Raw genomic sequence first — 26,178 nt, 5'->3', positions numbered from 1 at the left:
AGACCCTTCTCTTAAAGAGGCTCTGTCACCACATTGTAAGTGCCCTATCTCCTACATAAGGAGATCGGTGCTGTAATGTAGGTGACAGCAGTGCTTTTTATTTAGAAAAACAATCTATTTTTAACCACTTTATTAGCGATTTTTAGCTTTATGCTAATGAGTTTCTTAATCCCCAACTGGGCGTGTTTTTACTTTAAACCAAGTGTATGACGCTGACCAATCAGTGACCAGTCAGTCCCAGTGACCAGGCACTCCTCTCCATTAATTTACACAGCAGCATCGCGTTCTTACTAGAACACGATGTGCAGCCACATACACAGACATTAACGTTAATCAAGTGTCCTGATAATGAATATACATGATCATCCAGCCTGGACGTCATGTGTATTCAGAATCCTGACACCTGAATCTTTTCTGTGAGATTTCCAGCAAGGGAAACTAAATCTCGTTTACATCGTAATCTCGCGAGATTACGTGTGGCTTGCTGGAATCTCACAGAAAAGATTCGGAAGTGTCAGGATTCTGAGTACACATGACGTCCAGGCTGGAGGTCATGTATATTCATTATCGGGACACTGCAGTAATGTTATAGTGTGTGTATGTGGCTGCACATCGTGTTCTAGTAAGAACGCAATGCTTCTGTGTAAATGAATGGAGAGGAGTGCATGATGCTGATTGGTCACTGATTGGTTAGCATCATACACTCCTCTGTACAACGCCCACTTGGTCGAAAGTAAAAACACGCCCAGTTGGGCATTAAGAAACTCATTAGCATAAATCTAAAATCGCTAATAAAGTGGTTTAAAATAGATTGTTTTATTAAATAAAAAGCACTGCTGTCACCTACATTATAGCGCCGATCTCCTTATGTAGGAGATAGGCCACTTATAATGTGGTGACAGAGTCTCTTTAAAGCATTCAGCTACCCAATGTCTCAAAAAAATGTAGCTACAAGTTGCCATTGTCTACTATGCAAGCGGTCAGTTTTATTTGGAAAAATATTATAATTCCATAGAAGCATTCCTCTCGTCTGGCTGATATCCCATTTCTTGCGCTTGAATATTCTATCCCTAATTTAGGCATAAAGGAATGGATTATACGGGGCATTGACAGTCTTGGGTAACTGTGTAATATTAACCCTAGTGATATTTGAGATTCTCCATAGGACATTTCCCTTCAATTTCTTCAAATAAGACACTTTCTTTTAGCCTTAACCTTACCACAGCAAATCTCTCAACCTTTTGATAACTAGGTTCATCTCTGGGCAGGGGAAGGCTATTAGAGCTCTGTCTCTAGCACATACTTCTCTGTATGTCCAGACTACTAGCAAATCAGGATTTATGTTTAAATGGGTACAGGAGTTGGATTCCTTGTTCCTTATAGACTATTGCATATCATTCCTAATTATCAGTCCACTTATTGGAAAAATTGCGAGCACAATGGCAATATGCTCCATATGTGGTGGTCTTGCCCTAGGCTAAGTTCACACTACCGTTGTCCCATGTTTAGCGCTCTTCCGTCAGAGAAAGAGATGACTGAAAAACCAAACATTGCTTTTGTTTGAATTGCCATTGCTTTCAATGGTAATTCTTTTGTTTTTTGGATTCGTTTGCTTCTGGTCGCTGGGTTTCTGTTTTTTTTTTTCACGGAAGCAAAAGTACTGCAGACTGACTGAACCTATTAAAGTCCATAGGTTTCCTTCAGGCACTGATGGGGTGCGTCATTTAACGGATCAGATGCTTCCTGTATTTTCGTTGCTCTGCTCCTCTAATGCAGCAGAGCAACAGAAATAATGAACGAAGATGTGAACGAGGCCTTAGAAAAAAAGTAGTAAAACATTAAATAAAAACGGTGTAAATTTGGTATCGTGATGACCCGCAGAATAAAGTTAACAAGTCATTTACCGCTCGGTGAACGCCGGTAAATGATACCAAAAAAAGAAATCAAGGAATTCCACCCTACAAAATAATTTTTAAACGTCACCTAGTGCATTATATAGTACACTAGAAAAAGTACCCGGCGCTGCCCGGGTATAACATGTCAGTCTGTCTGTTTGTGTGTTCATTGGATTTGTTCCAAGGGTGCCCAGGAGGCCAATCCATGCCCTTGTATTTTCTCGGTTTACGGGGAAATCGGTAGTAGCCCTATATACCCCGGCAGTTACACACTGTTTATTTCAATTTTAACTTCCTAAATACCTTGCAGATAAACTGGTAGGAAATGGAGTCATAAGACTGTGACAGAGCCTGTTGATTAACAACATTGGCAGTTTTATTACCAGTTGGCCATAGACTATGGTTGGATCATAATTGAAAACCGCATCATGCATGAAAGCCTACTGATTAGCACGCTGAACATCATGATGTGCTCTATCAGTTTGCTTTCTGGCCTGGGTTCGGGCAGGAGTCTCTGCGCTTCTGAGAGCCCCCTGTCTGATCTGTTGCAGAGAAAGCCAGAGTTTGCTGAGGAGTTTCAGCAGTTCGAGCAGCAGTATGAAGCATTTGATCAGCTTGCAGTTGGGCAAAAGGAGTCTCTGCAGCTAGTAATGCAGCATTCCTTCTGGCCATCAGCAATGTGATTGGTTGCTATGGGTAACCGCTTCCCATCTAGGATTATCTTGTAAAGTGCACTACCTACTACTGCCAGATAAAAACCTCTTTACTATAAAAGTGATTGTCTGTATTCGCTTTTATAGTAATGGATCATGATCATGTGATAATGGCTGATAACCGTGAACAACAGCAAGGTCGGAACCTTTACGAAAACCTTCCTGAACACCCGATTTACCTATGTGCCAAATTTGGAGTCAAATAGTTCAGGTGTTTGGATGTCTATAGAGGACGACATACAGACATTCGCTATAATGGCTGATAACAGAGAAAAACGGCAAGGTTGGGACACTTTTGAAAACCTTCCCGGACACCCAATGTACCTATGTGCCAAATTTGGGGTCAAATGGTTCAGATGCCTATAGAAGACGACAAACTGACATTGACTTTTATAATATAGAATAGCAGGGTTACCCGGCTTCACACTGGTCCATTTGTTTGTGTGTTTGGTTAAAAACTTAATTTCCTACTGATATGAAGCCAACATATCCAATATAGTCCAAGTGCAGGGTTCCTTTTTGGAGGAAGGACTGGTCTGGAAAGGGTTACATTTATGAGAATGCTGAAATCCACAGGCTTGGTTCTGTTGAGAGATTTCATCAGCTCGGGCAGCAGCCATGCTATTTGACACAGTAGTCTTTCGTCTAAGTGCAGGTTCCTTTTTGGAGGCATGACTGGAATGAAAGGGTTTCAATTCATGAGAATGCTCAAATCTAGTATATGTACGGTTCGTTTACAGCGAGTAACCCGTCGAGTAAAGAAAAATGGCTTGGTTGTTATGGAAACCTGGTCTAAAACTGTATGTATATGTGAGTGAGACTAAGAATGAAGGACCTGCGAGCTACTATTAGCTAATACAGGTCATCTGATGTGATATGGAGGAAGGTCCTTGATATGGAAGCCAGTGGCGCCATATTTGCTTTTATATCACGGAAGCGCGTGATTTACTTATGTGCTAAACGATGGAATAATAATCAAGTTAGGGCTTTTGGAAGGCAGGGAGAAAAAAAATGACACTGGTGTGAAGTGGTTAATGGATTTTCACCATGTATTATAAATGGATGTACAGATGTCCAGGCTGCTAAACCAATCTGTGAAGTAAGTACAAGTGTAAGGGCTCGTCCACACGTAACGGAATTTCTGCAGCAATTCTGTTGAAAATAGCAGACCTTCCGCTGCGGAAAAAACACACCATTTCCAGCGTTTTTGACTACAGAAAATGGTGTGTATTTGCTGCGTTTTTCACTGCTAGGATGGTGACATCTGTGAAAAACGCAGCAATTCTGTCCAGTTTCCGCAGCAGGAATTGACATACTGCAGTCTGAAAAATACGCACTACAGGTCAATTTCAGCTCTAAATATTTACGCAGCAGGTGGATGAAATTTGTTAAATGTCACCCACTTTACTGCTACTATATTCTGCTGCGTATTTTCCATCCACAATTCCGGACAGAAAATATGCAGCAATTCCGCTATGTGTGGACGAGACCTAACTGGGTACACCTGCTTTTTAAAGACATTGTCCATTTGCACAGTCCTTTCCATATGCTCTATGAGGGTATAAGGAGACTTTAGGGGGTCAGGAGCCCTTGTGTTAGCCATAGCAATTATATTCGTCATAACACAGAGCCATCGAGAGAACCCCTGGTGTCCATGTGTTACATCGATACCCGTTGATTTTAATGGGAGCTGTGTAATGCTTCACTTTCTCTGCACTGTACAATCTCTGAGCAGTTCTCTTAGTGATTACATCTAATTCTGCTGCCAAAATATTCAGTCACTTAAAAAAGGTGCCATATTGTTTGACCTTTGCTTAAATAATTAACTTTTATTATTATTTTTTTATATGTATTCTAGAATCTAACTAGGAACACTGCCATAGAGGTAGCAATGAACGTGAAGGCACTGCACAATGAGACTGAATCTCTCCTGGTCGGGAGAGTCCCCCTGGTAAGATCTTGACCTTCTCAGTACTTACAGCGATGCTTACAGAGTCCATAGGTATTTACTTTATAGTGTCAAAACCCCCAGCCACCTTCTCCCTAATACTACATCTAAGGCCTCATGCACACGACCGTAAAAACTCCCGTTATTACGGGTCGTAATCACGACCCGTAATAACGGGCTCATAGACTTCTATTGGCGACGGGTGCCTTCCCGTTTTCTCACGGGAAGGTGCCCGTTCCGTTAAAAAAGATAGAACATGTCCTATTTCTGGCCGTAATAACGGCACGGACAGTCCATAGAAGTCTATGGAGCTCTCGTAATAACGGGTGGCTACATGTGTGCACCCGTCATTACGGCAGCGTTGCTAAGCGACGTCAGTAAATAGTCACTGTCCAGGGAGCTGAAAGAGTTAACTGATCGGCAGTAACTCTTTCAGCACCCTGGACAGTGACTACCGATCAGTATAAACCTGTAAAAAATAAAAATAAAAGACGTTTATACTTACCGGCAACTTCCTGCTTCCTCCAGTCCGGTCTCCCGCCCGTTGCCTTGGTGACGCGTCCCTCTCGACATCCGGCCCGACGTCCTGGATGACGTTACAGGCCATGTGATCGCTGCAGCCAATCACAGGTCAATCACAGGCTGCAGCGGTCACATGGACTGCCGCGTCATCCAGGGATGTCGGGCTGGATGTGAAGAGAGGGACGCGTCACCAAGACAACGGCCGGGTAAGTATGAATTTCTTTAACTTTTATTACAGAAAAGGCTGTCCCTTCTCTCTATCCTGCACTGATAGAGAGAAGGGGCTGCCGATTAGTGCAGTGCTATTTTGCCGCCAAAAACGTGCTCGTAAATACGGGTGGAATACGTGTGACACCGGACCCATATTTACGAGCACGGGTTCGTAAATACTGGTGCAAAACGGGTGGAATACGTGTGACACCGGACCCGTATTTACGCCAGTATTTACGGGTGGGAAAAAATACGGTCGTGTGCATGAGGCCTAAAGCATGCTTGAATTCTGTGCAAGCTGAAACTACTTTTATTCTGAAAGCCATTTACCTTCAGATTTTATACTTCGTGATTTTATTACAGTGTTAATACTGGAGCCCTTTTAAAAAAAAAGCTCCATAGACAGAAAGTATTGAAGATATTTAGATTGTAAGCTCGTATGGGCAGGGACTTTTCTCTTTTTCACTCATTTTTTGTTCATTTGTTTTATTTGTCATTTTACTAGTTTGTCGTTTTCCCAATTGTAAAGCGCTGCAGAATATGTTGGCGCTGTATAAAGATTATTATTAGTATAAGATAGAACATCTACGTCCGCTGCATATTTTATAGCTATCGTATATTCTGAATAAAGTACAGCTCCCCCTTGTGGTACTTTTTACATAATGGTAAAGTAGAGCTCCAGTACAGGTTCAGTGATCTATGAAGTGATACTGGCTCCCATACTGTGACATATAACATTTCCACATATTGCGCATGGTATATTACACGTGCATTCCCATTATTTCTGTTACTATAGAGTATTAGAAGCTTTTTTTTTTTCTTCATTGTACATTTGTGTTATCAGTTTAAAGAGGTTCCGTATCAGAGCTTCTTTTGAGTCCATCAAGGATATGACATTGTGCACGTCTAATGTCCGTCCATATATACTGTGTTGTAGCTTTAACCCTTAAGCCACAGTAAAATAATTTGACACTATGTGTGGATCCTAGAATTTGCACTCATGACGCAGTGGAGACCTTGAGTAGTACGGGCTACTTTGCTGGAATGTTTTAGTTTCATTCATACATGGCAGACATTTTATTGCGCGTTACTAATGATTTCTTATTTGTATTACAGCAGCTGGAGGCGCATCATGAAGAGCTATTGTCCAATGCACTGCATGACGTGGAACTAGAATTAACGAAGCTAGCGGAGATTCCCTGGCTTTACTATGTCTTACAGCCAGATGAGGAAGAGGTACATGACATGCGTTTCTGCAGGGCCTATTTAGTATAAGTGATGGCTTGTTATTAAATGTCACTAATGAGGTGTATCTACGCTAATCTGCATGTCCTAACTGTGGCCTTTTATTATTATTGCTATTACAAACAGGATCCTCCTCTGGAATATACCAAAAGGAACAGTAGAAGCACAGTATTCCGTATAGTGCCGAAGTTTAAAAAGGAGAAGGCTCAGAAGCATAAGACTAGCCCTCAGCCTGGTATGTGTCTGCCAGTCTTGGTAGTGTTGGGGCAGATGACACATTGGGTTTATGTACAAAGCCTGTTATACGCCATTCTATGATGAGACATGAATACGGTATCACTGTAAATTGTAGTACTCTCTACTTTTATGATAGATGTAATATAAGAGATCTAATATATATCTAAATATGTTTTGGTTGATCTAAAAAAAAAAAATAGAACAATTATTTAGGTCTTGTGGGTAAAACCCTATCAGTTCTGTGTGTATATATATATATATATATATATATATATATATATATACACACACACACACACAGCTGGCTACATCTGTCCCATTGTGTGATTTTTGATGAGGTAAGTGTGCTGACAATTATAACACATGTACATAGAATAGTATTTCTCTGCACGTGACTCCGTACAATCTCAAAAAAAAGGCCTTAACCGATGTGTATAGATCTTACAGTAGTTGTGTTAATGCGAATTTGTCCTAAATCAGACTTTGTTGCCCCATATAAGGACAGCATAGTATAGGGACAGGTCCACTCTCCTATTAGCCGAAACGACTCAAAACAATATTGCGCCGATTGGCTAATAGGAGGGATCAAAGACTACACCGGACTCCTAGTTATGAGTCCGGTGTATTCATGAGAGGATCACTCTGCCCACTTCCTCTGCCCCTCTCGGAGGTGATTGATGTCGGGCTGCTGTGTATATTCATACACTTCAGCCTGTCAATCACTGTGAGAAGGGCATGAGAGTGATAGTCTCATGAATACACCGGACTCATAACTACGAGTCCTAGTATTCCATGAACGCTCCTGTTCGCTCCTGCAAACGGCACAATATTTTTGTTATGTAGTTTTGGCCATTAGGAGAGCGGGTCTTCCCATAATATGCTGCCCTAACATAACGCAGTATAGTCTGATGTCAGATCCGCCTTACTGTGCAGTCAATGCATCTAGCTACATATGAGGTCACATTCGTTGGTTTGCCTTATGGATGACTACAGTAGGTAAAAGGGACAGATTACTAACTAAAAAAATACAGCCCTTCAAAGTGGCCTGTTGGATATCCTGTATATGACCGTTCTGTGTGAGTACTGGACTGACACTGACTGGTGACACAGTACTACCCTTTAAGGATGCATTCTGCAAGGGGAGAGCCGGCATCTATACCGTTGAGATGTAGTCTTCTGTTTAGTATATGGAATATGTGAATTCACTTTTTATTAAAACATCATGTTTAGATCGGCCAGTTAATCCACTGGTGTTGGCCTAGTATTAGAGATGAACTGCTATCACATGGGGGCTTTGCATTTGCCCCCAGCCAATAATTGAGCAGCCTGCTGCTCACATGCTTCCCTTCCCTTTCCCATTCCTTGGTTGAACTTGATGGGCATGTGTCTTTTTTCAACCATACTAACTATGTAACATGCTGAGCAGTGAATTATGTTGAGAGGCGCCGCTGCTCTCTCCCAACAGTTTTTCTGTCATAAATCGTAAGATCATGAAAGAAGTGATTACAAGAGTGGAGAAGCCCTCCTAACCTGAACTGCGCAGTGTCTTCGTTTCCTTGAAGAGGGATCTCCACTCTTTTCAAACCCTCTCCTGGACTCGAAATGCGTTTTCTGTGTTACTCCCCTTGTGCACCGTGCACGGTCTTCATTCTGTTTCACTGTCAGGCAGCACGTAATTCCTCATTTGGCCTGTTGGTTTTAACAGGCATATATTTCCCTTGTTTTTCCTGTTTCATTGTGTTCTTATTAGTCCTTGGCATCCATTTTCAGAAACCTTACAGGACCAAGTTTATCCAGGAATTAGTGTGGAAAATGATCTGTCTATCTGATGTTACACGTTTAAGTTCATTATTTTCCCTTCCAGATGTTTTGCCTAGATAAATAAGATTTTAAGAATTGACTGCATTTTTAAAAATTGATAGTGTACAAAAATATTGTGAATTTTTTTTATGATAAATGACCTATAAGTATAACTAGTCCGTGTAAAACAAAACCAAGAAAACCTAATGAGGAACTACATGACTTTTTAGCATAAAGATAAAAAATTTACTTTATTACAAAACAAAATACAAAAAAGTAAAAAAGGAATGTACAACCTTCACAAAAAAGGAGAAAGAGAGAGCACGGTGGGTAAAGATGGGTATAGAGACTGTGTCAAGGTCCTTCATATTTGGCATATAAGAACATATTTTATAAATGCATCCCAACAGGAGTATGGAAGTACATACAATTAACCAAATCTCATAATACACAAGTACAAATACACAGTGGAATACATAAGTACATATAGTATAACCCTGAATGGGAAATACATTAATGTTGTAATGGAGAAATAAAAGCACCGAGGAAGGACCGGACCCATGTAAACCACCGCGCACCCATTTTTACCCACAGTGCTCTTTCTTTCTCCTTTTTGGTGAAGGTTGTAGAATCCTTTTTAGTTTTTTGTATTTCATTTTTTTATTCTGTTTTGTAATAAAGTTAATTTTTTATCTTTATGCTAAAAAGTTGTGTAGTTACTAATTAGGTTTTCTTAATATTGTGAATATAGTCACATGGTCAGCGCATATGTAATTAGTCCCTCTCAATGAATTCGAATATCATCAAAAAGTTAATTTATTTCAGTAATTCAATGCAAATAGTGAAACTCTTATCATATAGATTCATTACACACAGAGTGATCTATTTCCAGCATTTTTTTCTTTTAATGTTGATGAACAGTTAATGAAAACCCAAAATGTAGTGTCTCAGAAAATTTGAATATTATATAAGCCCAATTTAAAAAATGATTTTTAATACCGAAATGTAGGCCAAGTCCTGCTGGAAAATGAAATCCGCATCTCCATAAAGCTTTACAAGCAGAGGGAAGCATGGAGTGCTGTAAAATTTTGTAGACGGCTGTGCTGACTCTGGACTTGATATAACACAGTGGACCAACACTGCTGCTCAGTGGTCCAAAGTCCTGTTTTCAAATGAAAGTAAATTTAGCATTTCATTGGGAAATCTCGGTCCCAGAATCTGGAGGAAGAGTGGAGAGACATCAATCCAAGTTGCTTGCGGTCCAGTGTGAAGTTTCCACAGTCAGTGATGGTTTGGGGGGTCCATGTCATCTGCTGGTGTTGGTCCACTGTGTGGGTTTGGGTGTCGGCCCCCCAAAGATCATGTACTGATGACCTATCCAGTGGATAGGTCATCAGTTGTCAGAAGGTTGAAAACCCATTTAAGGAACAGTGGACCAACACCAGCAGATGACATGGCTGCCCAAACCATCACTGACTGTGGAAACTTCACACTGGACTGCAAGCAACTTTGATTGATGCCTCTCCACTCTTCCTCCAGACTCTGGGACCGAGATTTCCATATGAAATGCAAAATTTACTTTCATCCGAAAACAGGACTTTGGACCACTGAGCAGCAGTCTTGGTCCACTGTGTTATATCAAGCCCTGAGTCTACAAGGAAATTTTCGAGCACTTCATGCTTCCCTCTGCTGACAAGCTTTATGGAGATGCTGATTTCATTTTCCAGCAGGACTTGGCACCTGCCCACACTGCCAATAGTACCAATACCTGGTTTACTAACCACAGTATCACTGCGCTTGATTGGCCAGCAAACTCGCCTGACCTAATTTGTCAAGAGGAAGATGAGACACCAGACCCAACAATGCAGACGAGCTGAAGGCCGCTATCAAAGCAACCTGGGCTTCCATAACACCTCAGCAGTGCCACAGGCTGATCGCCTCCATGCCACGTCGCATTGATGCAGTAATTCATGCAAAAGGAGCCCCGACCCAGTATTGAGCGCATATACTGGACATACTTTTCAGTAGGACAACATTTCGGTATTAAAAATCATTTTTAAAATTGGGCTTATATAATCTAATATTCTTAAAGACCACATTTGGGTTTTGAATAACTGTTCCATAATCATCAACATTAAAAGAAAAAAAATGCTGGAAATGGATCACTGTGTGTAATGAATCTATATGATATAGGAGTTTCACTTTTTGAATTGAATTACTGAAATAAATTAACTTTTTGATGATATTCTAATTCATTGAGAAGGACTAGTGTGTATATATATATATACTGTGAGAGTAGAGAGAATATCCATTAATTATTTTCTGTAGTCACACAACTAAGTTAGTAATCTCAGCTATTTCATATTAAAAAGAGTACAAATTATATATTAATAGAAGAAGTCATAACGGAGATATAATCAGCCCTCTTCTGTTATTTTATATCTAATCCTAAAAAAAATTCAACATTGCCAATTTAGTACAAAAATATACAAAATAAGAAACCAGGTAGAGCAATTGCATTGGACTTTTACAAATTCAGATCCTCTTGGGCCACCCCAAAAACAGATCTTACTTGCCTTGAGTCTGTTAGGCAACAGCTGTGGGCTAGCTGGGGAACACCTTAAGGGTGCAGTCACACACAGCAGATTTTGGTTCATAAATTTCCGTCCCATTTATCTGAAAGAAACTTGCAGAAATCCATGCACCTGCTGCAGAAACATCCCCATTCAGATAAATGGAACTGACTTTTCGTCGCAGAAACTTTGCAATAAAATCCAACGTGTGTGACTGCACCCTAAGGGGAATTTACATGCGGCAGGTTTGTTGCAGAGATCTCAACTTATCTGAATGTGGCTTGCATTTAAATTTTTTATCATGATGTATCATAAGGTAAGGGTTAAAAATGCAACCTATTTAAAAGTACAATCTTCTACTAAACAGACAGTCTAAGATCTTCTTACATTAAATGCTTTATCTCGGCTCATGCCAGTAATACTGTGACTTGTGTATGGATAAGTTATGTCAGAAGTGCGTCTCTGAGCTGTATACAGGCACCCGCTCAGTTGACTTTGTACGAGGCTATTCTTCCTGGCAGCATTTGTACCTTGCACCACTGATCCTAACCTGTAGAGCAAATTCTTTGTAGTTCACGGATGGATTACTATTCGTTAACAACTTGCATTGGTGAGAGATGACGCTGAAAGCACGGCTGCAACGCAACAAACCCAGTCCTTGTACAGACGTCTGTCTGATTTACTGTTGATTTTTACCTGCATGCACAAGAATCAAACCGTTAGGTCTGTTGACTTGATACCTTTTCTCTTTTCCCTTTGCTAGCACTGCATTTCTGTTTTCCACTCTTTGGCCTAACCTATGCTTGTTATGCATTTTTGCATGTACAAATTAAGGGGGTTTTGCTCTTAACTTTGGTAGTTCAAAAATGGGGCACAGATGAAGTTGCAGCTTGGCTCGATCTGCTCAGTTTGGGAGAGTACAAAGAAATCTTCATCCGTCATGACATCCGAGGTTCAGAGCTAGTGCATCTGGAAAGGCGGGATCTTAAGGTATTTCCTTTTGTGCTACTTTTTCCGCTCTCTTAAGATTTTTCCTTCTTGTGGGAATTAAACCTCTTTCCTGTCCCCTTCTTGTGATGTGCTTGTAGCTTGGCTTAAATGACAATCTCTCTGTAAACTAATCTGCACTGTTCCGTGGCCCGCACTCCCTGTGTGTTACACTGCCATTGCAGCCTACAACATCAGCATTACTGGTACCATGAACGCAGCTTTCGTACTGTATAATAAATTCATAACCGAGCTAAATAAATATACAATAAAAAAATCCTTGATTAAAATATAGTTGAAAAATTTTAGATAAAGTGGGATCAGTGTGGAAGGTGAAAAATCATGTTCGTGTTTTTTTATTGCAGTGTTTTCATTTTTGAAATGTGGCAAAATTCTCCGTCATCAACTAATGTATCCATCGTGTTTCATTATGTATCATGTTTTTACATTTATTTGGTTTTTTATTCATGTTCTTCATCTCATAATGCTGGGGTTACGATTTCTGGCCTGTTGTGGCACAGAACTATTATATGTCAAATTTTCTTTTAATTTTTCAGTACTGCTAACCCAAGTGCATTGGTGACACTGAATTCAAGGGAGCAACTGCACTCCATAAATAGCTTTCTGGCTAATGTGGAGCCTCCAGAGGGCTTAAATAAAGAAACAAAAAACTACCCCCCCCCCAATAATAGAACTCCCCCATACCCCTGCAGATCCCCAGAACAAAATCAGTCCATTATTCTTGTGTCTGACCGTTAAAGAGGTCATCTTTCTTAACTTCTATTAAGAAAAATAGGATTATTTAAAGAGGCTCTGTCACCAGATTTTGCAACCCCTATCTGCTATTGCAGCAGATCGGCGCTGCAATGTAGATTACAGTAACGTTTTTATTTTTAAAAAACGAGCATTTTTGGCCAAGTTCTGACCATTTTTGTAGTTATGCAAATGAGGCTTGCAAAAGTCCAAGTGGGTGTGTTTAAAAGTAAAAGTCCAAGTGGGCGTGTATTATGTGCGTACATCGGGGCGTGTTTACTACTTTTACTAGCTGGGCGTTGTGTATAGAAGTGTCATCCACTTCTCTTCAGAACGCCCAGCTTCTGGCAGTGCAGACACAGCCGTGTTCTCGAGAGATCACGCTGTGACGTCACTTCCCCAGGTCCTGCATCGTGTCAGACGAGCGAGGACACATCGGCACCAGAGGCTACAGATGATTCTGCAGCAGCATCGGCGTTTGCAGGTAAATCGATGTAGCTACTTACCTGCAAACGCTGATGCTGCTGCAGAATCAACTGTAGCCTCTGGTGCCGATGTGGCCGACACGATGCAGGACCTGTGAGTGACGTCACAGATCTGCACTGCCAGAAGCTGGGCGTTCTGAAGAGAAGTGGATGATACTTCTCATCAGAACGCCCAGCTAGTAAAAGTAGTAAACACGCCCCGATGTACGCACATAATACACGCCCAGTTGTACTTTTACTTTTCAACACGCCCAGTTGTACTTTTACTTTTCAACACGCCCAGTTGTACTTTTGCAAGCCTCATTTGCATAAATACAAAAATGGCCATAACTTGGCCAAAAATGCTCGTTTTTTTAAAAATAAAACCGTTACTGTAATCTACATTGCAGCGCCTATCTGCTGCAATAGCAGATAGGGGTTGCAAAATCTGGTGACAGAGCCTCTTTAAGTTGGGTAATGGCATGGGTTGACTGATGCCAAAATCATTTGAGTCACACTGCTTGCTAGAAATGCTTTCTCAAGCTCTGTTCACACCATGTTTTTGCCCTGTGTATATTGTAACCTACCCGACTAACGTATGTCAAAAGCGCAGGCTCTTATTCTATCTATTCAAAATGACAGATGGATCCAAAATTGGCTAGGTCCACAGTAATTTTATTTATTTTTTTCAAACCGCTATGTCTGACATAGATTAATATAAACCTTTTAAAAAGTCTGCGTCCACACTAGCGTCATGGCTTCTGTTTAGAACTAAGCCATGACGGCTATCCGATCTGTTTTCAAATAGATACCTGCAAATTCTCACAAACCTCATTGACTATAATGAGGTCTGAATTCTGTTGGGGTTATGGTATTTTTGGTGGCAATAATAGCGCTGAAGACTGTGCTCTTCGTGCTGTCGAAATTTAAGGAAAGGCTATTAGAAACCCAGATGGACCCATTAAGGCTCATGTGAGCATAGCCCAACAGCTACAGCTAAATAGGCATGTCATTTCTATGGTGGGAATAACACATCTGGCACTGTTTAACTGGTGAAAGGTGTGGTTAAAGGTCTGCAATCACTGTAGACATGAGATTGATTGCGCCAACAAAAATCTCATGTCAGACCGCTTAGTAGCCAGGTTTAGTATTTAGGTGTGATGGGTTCGAAAATTTGATAGCGTTTACCTGAAATTCTTCCTGAATAGATGATTTTGTCTGTGTAGTTCAAAATTAAAGTCAACATTTCAAATGAAATAAACTTCCAATATTAAAGTTAAGCTCCACCGTTTGCTTTCTTATGTAAAGAAAGAACAATGCATTAAGGGGTTGTCCCAGTAATATGTAATTCCGCATTAAAAATATATTTGTTTTGTGCATGTCTTTCTACTGAGCTGAATGAGGGATGACGCACATGCTCAGTTCCACTCTGCAACTGCCACCAGCAGCCAATAGAAAATATCATCTCTTCTTGTCCGTAAGAAGAAGCCTTGTCAGAAACACCACTTGTAGTGTGGATGGAAACTCGCACAGAAAGAAACACACAGGAGAGGCAGCAGTTTGCTTAGATAAAGACAGAGTCTGCATACAGCACTGCTTATTTACAGCATTGAGCTCTCCACTCTCCTGCTCATCCTCTCACTGTGTGTAAGCTGCAGGCTCTCCCTCTTCTTGAGTTATATAAGGCTGGGCTCTCCCTCTAAAAAGACATGTAATGGAGGCATTTATAAAGCTTCTCCTAGACAGGAGGCAGAGGTAGTGAAATAGAATGATCTGCCTATTTATGCTATGACAGGGAGAGGATGAAGCTTCAGCAGAAAGGACACGTTCCTGAGGTACCAGCCTAAAGAAAATCTAGCAGAGAAATAAATTGAGAGAAGGCTGGATCCATGTAAGATACAGGGCTGGTTGTAGTTTTGTTAGAAAGAGATCGCCATGCACTATATTATGGCAGATTTTTTTTTTTACTATTTTTTTTTCCATTAATTATGGGGATCCGCCGCAAGCTCCCTACTGTATTTGATTTATATAATAGGCATTATACCTATATATGATCCACATATGTGCTAAGTATTTTGTTTTCACAAACCGTCGCTTTCCCTTCAAGTATAGGCAGGGAAGTAGCTGCCTGAGATTGAATATAAAAGTAAGGGCTTATTCAGACGAACGTAAAATACATGTATTTCAATGGGGCCGTCCACATGGCCGTTGTTTCAACGGACCGTGTGAAGGGTTCGTTGAAAAATAGAACGTCCTATTTTCTTCCTTTTTCACGAATCCCTTTATAGACTCAAGTCTGAGGATCCGTGAAAGCGGGACCCGCATGGGGTCAACGCCCGAGTTTCCACACTTTCCTCTGAATAAGCCCTAAGGCACCGTTTTTGGTGTAGGTATTGGCTTGGTTTTTTGTGCCAAACACTGGCGTGAACACACACAACAAAAAGATACATCAGTCTTTTGTTTATACATTTCCTTTCTTTTGGATCCCCATCTTGCTTTGGCCTGAAGGTTCTGAACTATTATCCAGGTCATGGTTTAATTGGTCGACTTATTGTGGTCTGATTTTGACCCAGCAAAGCGTCCCCTATGCAAGACTCCGCAGGGTAATCCGCTGCCTGCCTGTAAGAAAGCTCAGCACATTCTTAACCCTTCTGGGATAAGAGGGCAGTTCTACCTTTTCTGTATGTTTTTTGTCATCGCTTATGGCATATGTCACTAGACTATACAGTCTACACTAGACTGGATTTAGACTAGACAGACTGACCAGCGGCAGCATTTACACTGGACATCACAGACTGATCGTCGACCGCATTTACACTAGACTAGACTAGACTGGACAGACTGACCGGCTGCAGCATTTACATTAAACTACACTAGATTGGATAGACTGTCCGATGGCATCGTTTACACTTGGCTGTTAGACTGGTGGCACCATTAACACTAGACTGTGGACAGACTATCCGGTGGCAGTATGTACACTACACTACACTGGACAGACTGACTGGCGGAAATGTTAAATAATTGTTTGCACAGACAGGATTTTCACTAGACTAATCCGCTGTGGATTTTGAAGTTAATTCACAGCAGGAATCTACAGCTGAAGCTGATTTCTGCTACGGATTGGAATCCGTATCCATAATGAACATACTGCAGATTTATATATCCACAGCGCGATTTTATGTTCGTTCATTCTGCATATACGTCAGGAGCATATCCCGGCATGTACACCAAAATTTTTTTAAAAAAAACAAGGTCTGAACAGAGCCTTACTTTCTGGTTTATCAATGCAGGTCCACCAAAGCTCAACATAGACTTTACACTGATCTTCTTGCACTGTGTTGCTGTAGCTTTGTTGACGTAACTGGGATTATGCGTTTCCCGGAATGGCTGGAAATTTTCCAAGTCATTTTTCAAAGTTCTCCAACTATTTTATTGTTTGGATATTGGATTAAATCATGTTTTCTACTTATTTGTTAGCTGTAATAACCATTTCTTTACCATAACACGTTTGTATTTTATTAGCGTTCTGTAACTTTATAATGTTTCATCGTTCAGTACCATTTTTGTATCCATTGACTGATCTATCGTCACCATTAATTTGCATTGTTCCATCACCTTGACACATACCCATGGACACAGTTTGTCATGCAAATGTACTAAAATGGAAATAATGTTATGCTGTCTTTTATACAATACAAAGTCCAGGCTGCTCATTTCTTAAATGTGGTCAAAAAGGAAATCTATTAAACGAGATAATTTGTTTGCCTATTACATGTATTACTGGGTTGAGCATCCTCTCCTGTCTTATTGATTCAGTGTTCCAGGATACCATTAGGATGGTTTCACACACCGCTTTTTTTGAAAAAGGCACTACAGTTTTTATGTAGTATTTTGAGCGAAAGCCAGAAGTGGATCCAGCAGGAAGGAGTTCTTCCTTTATATTTCCCATTCCTTTTGAATCTACTTCTGGCTTTGGCTCAAAAAACTGCATGAAAAACTGCTGTGTTAAACCCCCTTTAGGGCTAGTTCACATGGAGATTTTTGGTGCCGTTTTTGACGTGGAAACTGCATTGGAAACCGTGCCGAAAAACAGCCAGTTCCGTCTCTGACCTCCCGTTTAAGAAATAAGAGGCAGAGAAAGCGTTTTTGCTGCGTTTTTTGCCTGCAGCGCTCCCTGGCCGGAGCCAAAAAACGCGGCACAGAAAGGAATTTTGAGGCAGATTTTGCCTGCAAAAAAAACCTGTGTGAACAGGGCCTTACAGAGCTTAACTAACATTATTCATTGTTCCTTAAAGGGGTATTCCTATCTTAAAATGTTTTTGCATATTGCTAGAATATGCCATAATATTCTGATCAGTGAGGATTCGACCTCCAGTTTACAGAAAACATAGGATCTAAGGTCCTTTCGGGATTTCTTCTGCATAGCGGTGCTCCCAGCCACTCTCTGTGCTTGGAAACTGCAACGCAACTCCACTGAAGCGAATGGGGCGGTGTTGAAGATCCCTTTGCAGTGAGTGGCCAGGAGCGTCAAAGTGCAAAAAAAGTGTGTAAAGGAGCTGCAGAGCTTAAATGGGTTTTCTGAGCATATGAAAAAAACAGAAAAGTACCTATATTTGTCTGAATGCTCACCAGATGATGCCAACATAGCTTAAAAGTATGTAATCAGTTTTCATTATCTTGTCCAGCTCTGCACAGCATCTTTGTTTTGATCCTGCCAGGGCTTCTATGGGCAGAATTAGCATAAAAAGGACTACTGTTCCCATGATTCCTCCCCTCTCATTGAGACCCTGCTCTGCTGCTCGCGGACTCTGCACGATCTGCTGCCAAGTATGAGAAACACAGGGAGGAAACGGGGAGAGCCAGTGGGCAGTGTAGAAAAGAGACCTGATGTCTCATACTGAGGGGGATGACCACGTGTTCCATATACAACATAAACACATTAAGAGCATGGTCACCTGACTGCATGTGAGACTGACCAGACATTTCACCTATAGACAGTACATCAGTGATACATTTTACTGCAGGTTAACCATTTGCACACAATTTTTAAAGATTGAAATACCCCTTTAACTAGTATTGTGGCTCCTTATTTCTGAGGACCCATGGAGGTTGCCGCAGTTGGACCCCACACCGATCAGGATGTGATGGCACGCCCTAGTGATATGCCATAACCTTCTATGGTGGGGATACACTTTAATGTATTTAAAGCTATTACCAGTCCCTAGTTTGTAATGGCATGGTATTTGGGATAACATTTTTTTTGGTTTTCCTTGCAGGATCTGGGGATAATGAAAGTGGGTCATATGAAGCGAATTCTACAGGGAATTAAGGAGCTCGGCAAAAATACGTCTTTTTCTGAGGTGTGAAGGCGCTGCTGGTGTCCCTGCATGAAGCGAGACTTGGACAGTGGCTCATGTGGTTTCAAGGCACTGTGTGGGTTTAGTTTACTGTTTGAGTAAGAGGTTGTATACAGCTGGAGAGGAAATGTCTGAAGCTTGGTTTTGAGTTAACAGTTTGTGCCAAAATTAGAAAAAAAAAACTTTTGGGTAAAGTTTGGATCTGCACTTGAAATATATGGCTTACCTGACTCCCAAGAGACTGCTGGCTGACAAAAGCCACATTGGGTTGAGTTGGCACAGTAGTTAAGCTGCCATCTGCATTATGTGACAACATATCATTTTATGGCAAAAAGTCAACACGCTAGCTTGTATGAGGCCCGGACTTCCAAATAACAAGGGAGGCAAAAATGCACTTGGGCCAAGCCTATATGGGTAGTCTTGGTTCACGCTGCCTCAGGTACCGCGCATTCACTGGCCAAGGAGTTTGAAAATCACTTTATATAAAGTGGATGCAATCTAAAATGCATGGAGTACCTGTTGAAATTGTATTTCGGTTGCATGACATATCTGATACAAAAATGTAAAAAAAAACAAAAAAAAAACTTGAACAACTTTTATATTGATTTTAATATGGATTAATTTATTACTACTGATGTGTCTGTTGGATCAAGGCACTTTTCTATTAGTTGTTGTATATTTTTGCATGACTATGTTCAGTGGCCGGGGGAATTGTGGATGTGAACATGTAGCCTATGTGCTATGTATCCTAAGAAAACATGTGCATTATGTATGTCCTACATATTTATTCTAGCTAGTAAATATTGTTTAGTAATTGATACTGATAGAATTAGGTTATTACAAATTTTCATTCTGCAAAGATGGTTACCTCACAAAATAATTTATCTTGGAAATCCATGGGGACTATTGAATTTCCAATGCCTTATGCCATTTTAGTTATAGATAGTTGAACTATTGGTGAGTTTAGCAGCAGTCCTAGGGTCATAATTCTCAATGTAGCAATAGTATACAATGATGGTGGTCTTCCCACCAGCTTTATGGTAGCATATACAATTCTTATATCCACGGAAAAGGCCCGAGTGCCTAATCATTTATTTATCACACAATTTCTATACCTTTTAGGGCTCGTCCACACGTAACGGAATTTCTGCAGCAATTCCGTCTAAAGTAGCAGACTTTCTGCTGCGGCAAAAACTCTCACCATTTCCTGCATTTTTTTACCTCAGAAAATGGTGCGTATTTTGCTGCGTTTTTCTCAATGCTGGGAGATGGTGACATCTCCTCTGAAAAAGGCAGCAATTCAGTCCACTTTCCGACAACAGGAATTGACATGCGGTACGAAAATTATTAACCGCACGTCAATTTCTGCTCTGAATATTTACGCAGCGTGTGGATGAGATTTGTTAAATCTCACCCAATTTGCTGCTACTGTATTCTGCTGCATATTTTCAATCCACAATTTCGGATGGAAAAAAAGCAGCAATTCCGCTACGTGTGGACAGGCCCTTACATAGAATAAGAATATTTAATTTGTTGCTTTAGCCTGTTAAAATCCATTTAATGCTGGTTGCGTGCTTTCTAAGGATGACGACAGATAATTGTTGCTGTTTACAGTTGCTTGATACTTGCTGTACAAGTAATGTTCTTGAGTATTGCAGATTCTAGCTGCCCCTGTATATGTTCCATGTATCCTAGAAAACGTCCTATGCAGATTTGTACATTTCTGCAGAGGAAATAGATGATGTGAAAGTGCCAAACGGGTCTTGGAGGATGTGTCCCATGCAGATATGCCGTATGCAGGTACGGACCTGGGACCTACACAGGATATATGCCTGACAGATCTGGTTACTGGAGTATTGGAGAGCCCCTTTAACGTCTGGTCTGATTTCAGTCTTTTTCTTTATAAGATTTTCTATATAATTTAGATCAGGGCTGGACAAATCCCAGAAGCCAGGTAACTAGTATGCCTTGGTATTTGCTAATGACACCTAATGGTGTATGCCAGTTAACAGATCAAGAATTGATGCCAGCTTACAAATTCCCATCCTTTCAGCTAGCCACAAACATTGCAATATCAGGTATTTTGTCTAAAATAACAATATGTCAGATAGTATAAAAGCTTTAGGCCTTGTTCACAAACTGAAGATTTTGCATGTAATTTTTGAAGCCAAAACCAGGAACGGAACCTAAACAGAATAAATATATAAAGGAAGGCCTAAAAGTCCAATTCTGTTTTCTGTTTTTTGCGTTCACAAAAAAGGAATCAAAATCTGCTACGTGTGTACAACGCTTTATCATTCAGTATAACCGCTTTGTGAACAGAACAGGCGGGTGTGTGGGTTTTCTAGCAACCACACCATTATACCCTGAGGTGATATGCACTAGGTATTTGTCAAATACTGGACTCTATCTTATATGGTCACCTCCATGTATGAGGGAAATACTAAATTTACAAATTGGCAATCTCCCTGTGGACTATTTGGACTGTCACTCAATCCATCGGCTGAATGGCAGTATCTGCCTTTGAGGTGACTATTTTGTACACGGCGTCCATGGTGTATTTTATTTTTTTAGATTATTACATTTAATGCATTAGTGAGGACTTTAAAACCTGTGCATTTTCTTAGCTGCCGCCTTAGGAAACGTTCTGTCCACTAAAAGATGTCTCATTTGTGTGGGCAACAAGTGCACTTTAAGTGATCGCTGTAACACTGCCAAGGGAAGCCTAAGAGTCCAGGCATCTGGAGGGGTACACCATTGTACAGTATTTTCAAACCATTTAGTCATTGCGGTAAATATTATCCCAATCGTGGATACAAAGTTTGGTGCTGTCAGGAATGGTCATCGGTGGTTAAACAGTCACAGAAAGCGTTGTGGACATTTACAGTACAAAATGCTTATCAAGAAAAAGGAAACATTTGAAGGTTACAAATTCCCAGCCCCCCCCCCCCCCTCCCAATGTTCAGCATATTGTCAGTAAACGGCTTACACATTTACATTCAGATTTTGGACGTTTCGTCCCCTCCATTATGGCTGATTTTTCGTATTCCAACATCCCTGTTTTCTGGAAAGGCAGGACAAGCTTCGATGTGCAATATTTCTACTTTAATGAAGCGCATGTTATGTTTTTGTGGAGTAACTTATCACACAAAGCCTAGAATACCGGGGTTACCAGTGCACTACTTTAATACTGTATCTGTTTGAAATCTCTCACCGTATGCAGTTGATCTGCATATTTGTATAAATGTTTCAGCACTGTATCGACATATATAAAGTTTTATGAAACTGTTTAAGTAATATTGACTTTTTTAAACTTGGATGTAAATTTTCAGTGTTAAGAGATGTGAGCATTTTGCTTTTATCCATTTTACTATAAATTAATATTGCCTCACTAAATATGAATTTGCTGGTATTTATTCTAAACGCTTGCGGTGATTTTGTCATGTATTTGTCTAAACTGCTTCTTCTTCCTGCAGGCTCTTTTTATAAAGTCTTCTGTAAGGCCCTCTTCACACAGTTCTTTGTTTTTTTTTTTACGTTGATTGTGACGCGTAAACCATGTCGGAATCCGCGGCAAAAAAAAAGTCCGACACCACCTCCCATTGATTTCAATGGAAGGCGTAGGCAGTTTATTTTCCGGAGGCATGCTCCTTTTTGCCATGGCTCCACGTCTAATCTCCCATTGAAATCAATGGGTGGCAGAGAAAGCAGGTTTTGCAGCGATTTTTTTGCCCGCAACGCTCAATGGTTGCAGCTAAAAAACAGCGAAAATCGCAGCAAGAATTTGTAGGCAGGTCAAAATCTGCATCAAAATTCATGAAGCAATCTGCCTGCACAAAAACTCAGTGTGAATATGGCCTACAGCATTATGCCTAGGGCCCCATGCACACGAACGTTCTTTTGCGGCCGCAATTCCCCCGAAATTCCACAGGAGAATTGCGGCCCCATTAATTCCCATGGGGCCATGCACATGACCGTATTTTCCACGGTCCGTGCATGGCCCCGGAGCCCGGACCGCAGAAAAAAACGGGCAAACCTTATTACGGCCGTGTTCTGGCGTCCGGGCTCATTGAAAATAATGGCCGCGGCCATGTGCACAGCCCGCGGCTGACATTCCGTGGCTGGCCGACCCGAAAATCCCGACCGTGCACATGGCTACGGTCGTGTGCATGAGGCCTTAGACTCGCAAATATCCAATGCTGCCATTACAAAGCTTCATTTTACTTCTAAAGGCGTTCATATCGGAGTACCTAGTTCCAGGGGTGCCTTCACTATTGCACATTGATTCTCTACCATGTATTATTATATCATTATTTTGTATAAGACTGACTTATTGTCAATTATTCCTGCAATTCCCATTGCAACAACATAAATTACTTGGGCAGCCCGGCTTTACCGCTACGTTAGTGAGGCAGCCTTCGGGACACTTACAGGTCTAATTGCTGCATCCCTTGGATAAGGCTTTTTTTGTTCTTTGACCGTTTAGCATGTAATAAATTCCAAAATGGAACACTCAATGCAGAACTGATACAATTTTGGCAGATCAATGTTTTTATGACCTCATTCTGAAAAGCCTTATGAAGCCCCTCCGCAAACTTTTACCAACACGTGCTACTGTCGGGAAAAGTATTCAATACTTCAGAGTCGCACAGAGTGCAACTCCTTCACTAACCGTCTCTGCCGCTATTCTAAAAGATTATTATAAAAGTGGTGAAAGACCATGCTAGATCCTGCCTAATGTGTTTGGCCCTCACCACACTTCTCAAAAAGTGATGAATGTGGGAATTGCTACTTGAAGAAAAGATACAAGCGCACCACTTGCGCAGTGTGCCAATATTAATAAATCTCCAATAAATGCCAAGTACAGGGTTTGATGGTGGGGAGCGCATGACACCGGGCCTTTAAAGAACATCCAAGACAATCCCTGGCTCATGCTCCGCGCTCTCAGGCCTTGCACTAGACATAACATTGTGGGGGAGATTTATTAATATTGGCACGTTGTGCGAGTTGTATGCCTGAATCTCTCCTCACACTTCCCAGGGTGTTCCTTTAATTCAGTGTTAACAGAGCCATTTCTGTACCGTACAAGTGGGCCTTGTGTGAGTCAAAATCTGCAAAGTAGTGCACCCATGCTTCCGTGTGAAAGCTGAACTGAGGAACTGTGTAAAAATCTAAAATAGTTTTGCTATTAAAAATAAATAAAGCTGTTCAGTTGGCACAACGCAGGGTGGTGCCATGGATAAGGGAAGACTAACCTAATAAAGAAGCCTGGATTGAATTTGGCAAATGCCACGACTCCTTACTTCATCAGGTCTTGTGGTTGCTATTACAGCTAGAATACTGCCATTAATTCTACTCCTTGCAAAGGTGTTCTTATTCTAAAGGAACACTCCAGACGAAACAAAGTATTATTTATATAACAGCACAAGCATAGAGGGTGGGGCATGACACAGGGAATCAATGTACGCCAATAAACCTTGTGTCAAGCACCGCCCTCTCATGCTTTGCACTAGGTATATGTTTTGGCCATAGAGTTACTTTATGTACCACTCATGCATCTGGCTTACCATAGTTACCGTAGAATAGTGAATGGCCCTTACCTGCAGTCTTTTCCATACATCATTATGAATATCACTAGTCATTTTAGTGAAGCCTGCTTGTGTGTTAGGGTTAATAGCTGTTTGCCATGCAGTCTTTTCATTTTCCTCTAAACTTTGTCACTAGAGTTGTACAGTATTAGAGAAACATGACTGCTTTCTTCAAAAAAAAAAAAGGGTCACACCTGTCCACAGGTTATGTTTGGTATTGTAGCTCAACTGAATTGAAAGAGTGGGGCTGAGCTGCAATACCACACACAACCTGTGGACAGCTGTGACACTGTTCTTGGAAGAAAGCTGTCATGTTTTTCTAATGCTGTACACCCTTTAATTGCAGATTTATTGTAAATGGAAAGGCCCGGTCACGCAAATCCTATACACGGTTTATCTAATCCTGTGCTATGGCCTTCCTAGAGATTGTAACTAAACGCAACATTTCTGCAGTTTTGTTGTGGCAGCCACTTGCCGCAAAGGCGACCAATATGAAGTGCATATTAGATGTCACTTTTGAACTGGCTTCTCAGAAACTGACGATATTCTAATTTTGTTAGTATGTTCAATAAAGAACCATCATTTGCTGAGAATAATTCATTTTGTGATGCATTGTTTGTTCATTGATGCAGTAGGTTTGCCTACAGTCCTATGTAATCACAGATAAAACACATCAGAACATCTCAATGAGTTTTCCAAATGACAAACTCTGCTCTACCACATCTAATGTCGGCACTTACAACATCAACCTGTTGTTTACCAAGAACCTGCTAGTCGCCTCAATAGTGCCTTCACATGAACACTGCCTCTTAAAATCTGTATTTTTACTGATATTCCTACATTTTAATAATTACCTATCGGCTCGTCTAAAAGGGGAAAGATAATGTAACACGTATTAGCTAGCATTTCTGTATATTCGGTCCATGCAGGATCCAGATATTTTTTGTCAAAAACTGTAGAGTCCATAAGAAAGAAAGTAGGAAAACCCTAAATTCCTTAGCACATGGGAGATATTTAAAGGGAGTCTCTCAAAACTTTAGTTTCCCTAACACCACTAGATAGGGTTAGGGGGGACAAAACTTCAAGCATACCTATGGCAGTGTTCTGGTTGAAAGCAACCCTATGGAAATTAAACTTTAAAGGCTAACTTTACTTAAAAAAAAACTTCTGACATTCATAATGATGTGAGAAGTTTTGATCGGTGGAGGTCTGAGCGCTGAGACCCCCGCCGATCACTAAAACAAAGCGGCAGAGGCGCTGAGCCATTTAGTTTCTGATCGGATTTTTGCGGAAAGCCGAGCAGTTGGTGTATGGGCTCAGTAGAAAGTCTATAAGTCCGTAAACCAACTGTTCAGCTTTCCGAGAAAAGCCGATCAGAAACTAAGCGGTTCAGGGCTTCTCTTTGTTTTATCGATCATTGGGGTTCCCAGTGCTGGGACCCCCACCGATCTAAACTTATGACATGTCAGAAGTTTTTTGAAACTTTAGTTACCCTTTATTCCTCATGCGCCAAATGTGAAGAGTCCAGTTTCCTGTTGTAACCTCTCCCCTATGGTTCTCAGACTCCATATGCTGTGCAATCCAAAAGGCGTCTCTCAGGAGCAGAGGAGAGCGGATATAGCGGAAAGAATATTTCTTTCAGTCAGAACACCGACAATACAGTAGGTATGCTCAAACTTGTCTCCCCTACACCTATCTAGTGGTGTTAGCAGTGTGGAGAGACAAAAGTCCTGACTGACTCCCTTTAAAGAAAAAATGGCAGCTGTAGATAATTCATTATGTGGCCTACCTAAAAATAAGGTATTTCTATGTTTTTGTAGTAGAGTTTTATAGACTAATCATTTTTGCTCACCTACAGTATAACCTCACATGATAGGCCCAAAACC

At 40.9% G+C, this 26,178-nt stretch overlaps 1 protein-coding gene across 4 annotated transcripts in view; it reads left to right on the top strand.

The window, feature by feature from the left end:
• The window catches only part of DGKH (diacylglycerol kinase eta), a 271,946-nt gene extending 246,347 nt beyond the window's left edge, over positions 1-25,599 (top strand). For 3 of the 4 annotated variants that reach the window (XM_075852284.1, XM_075852283.1, XM_075852282.1), the window contains 5 exons: positions 4,467-4,559; positions 6,405-6,524; positions 6,660-6,768; positions 12,003-12,133; positions 18,624-25,599. In XM_075852284.1, coding sequence (XP_075708399.1) covers positions 4,467-4,559; positions 6,405-6,524; positions 6,660-6,768; positions 12,003-12,133; positions 18,624-18,713 — 543 coding nt within the window. In that variant the 3' untranslated portion in view covers positions 18,714-25,599. The remainder of the gene's footprint in view (positions 1-4,466; positions 4,560-6,404; positions 6,525-6,659; positions 6,769-12,002; positions 12,134-18,623) is intronic. The other variant, XM_075852285.1, reaches the window with a different exon arrangement.
• The last annotated feature ends 579 nt before the right edge of the window (positions 25,600-26,178 follow it).

This window comes from Rhinoderma darwinii, chromosome 2 (genome assembly GCF_050947455.1).
Source record: "Rhinoderma darwinii isolate aRhiDar2 chromosome 2, aRhiDar2.hap1, whole genome shotgun sequence".
Taxonomy (NCBI): Eukaryota; Metazoa; Chordata; class Amphibia; order Anura; family Rhinodermatidae; genus Rhinoderma; species Rhinoderma darwinii.
This window is presented reverse-complemented; position numbering and strand designations above follow the sequence as displayed.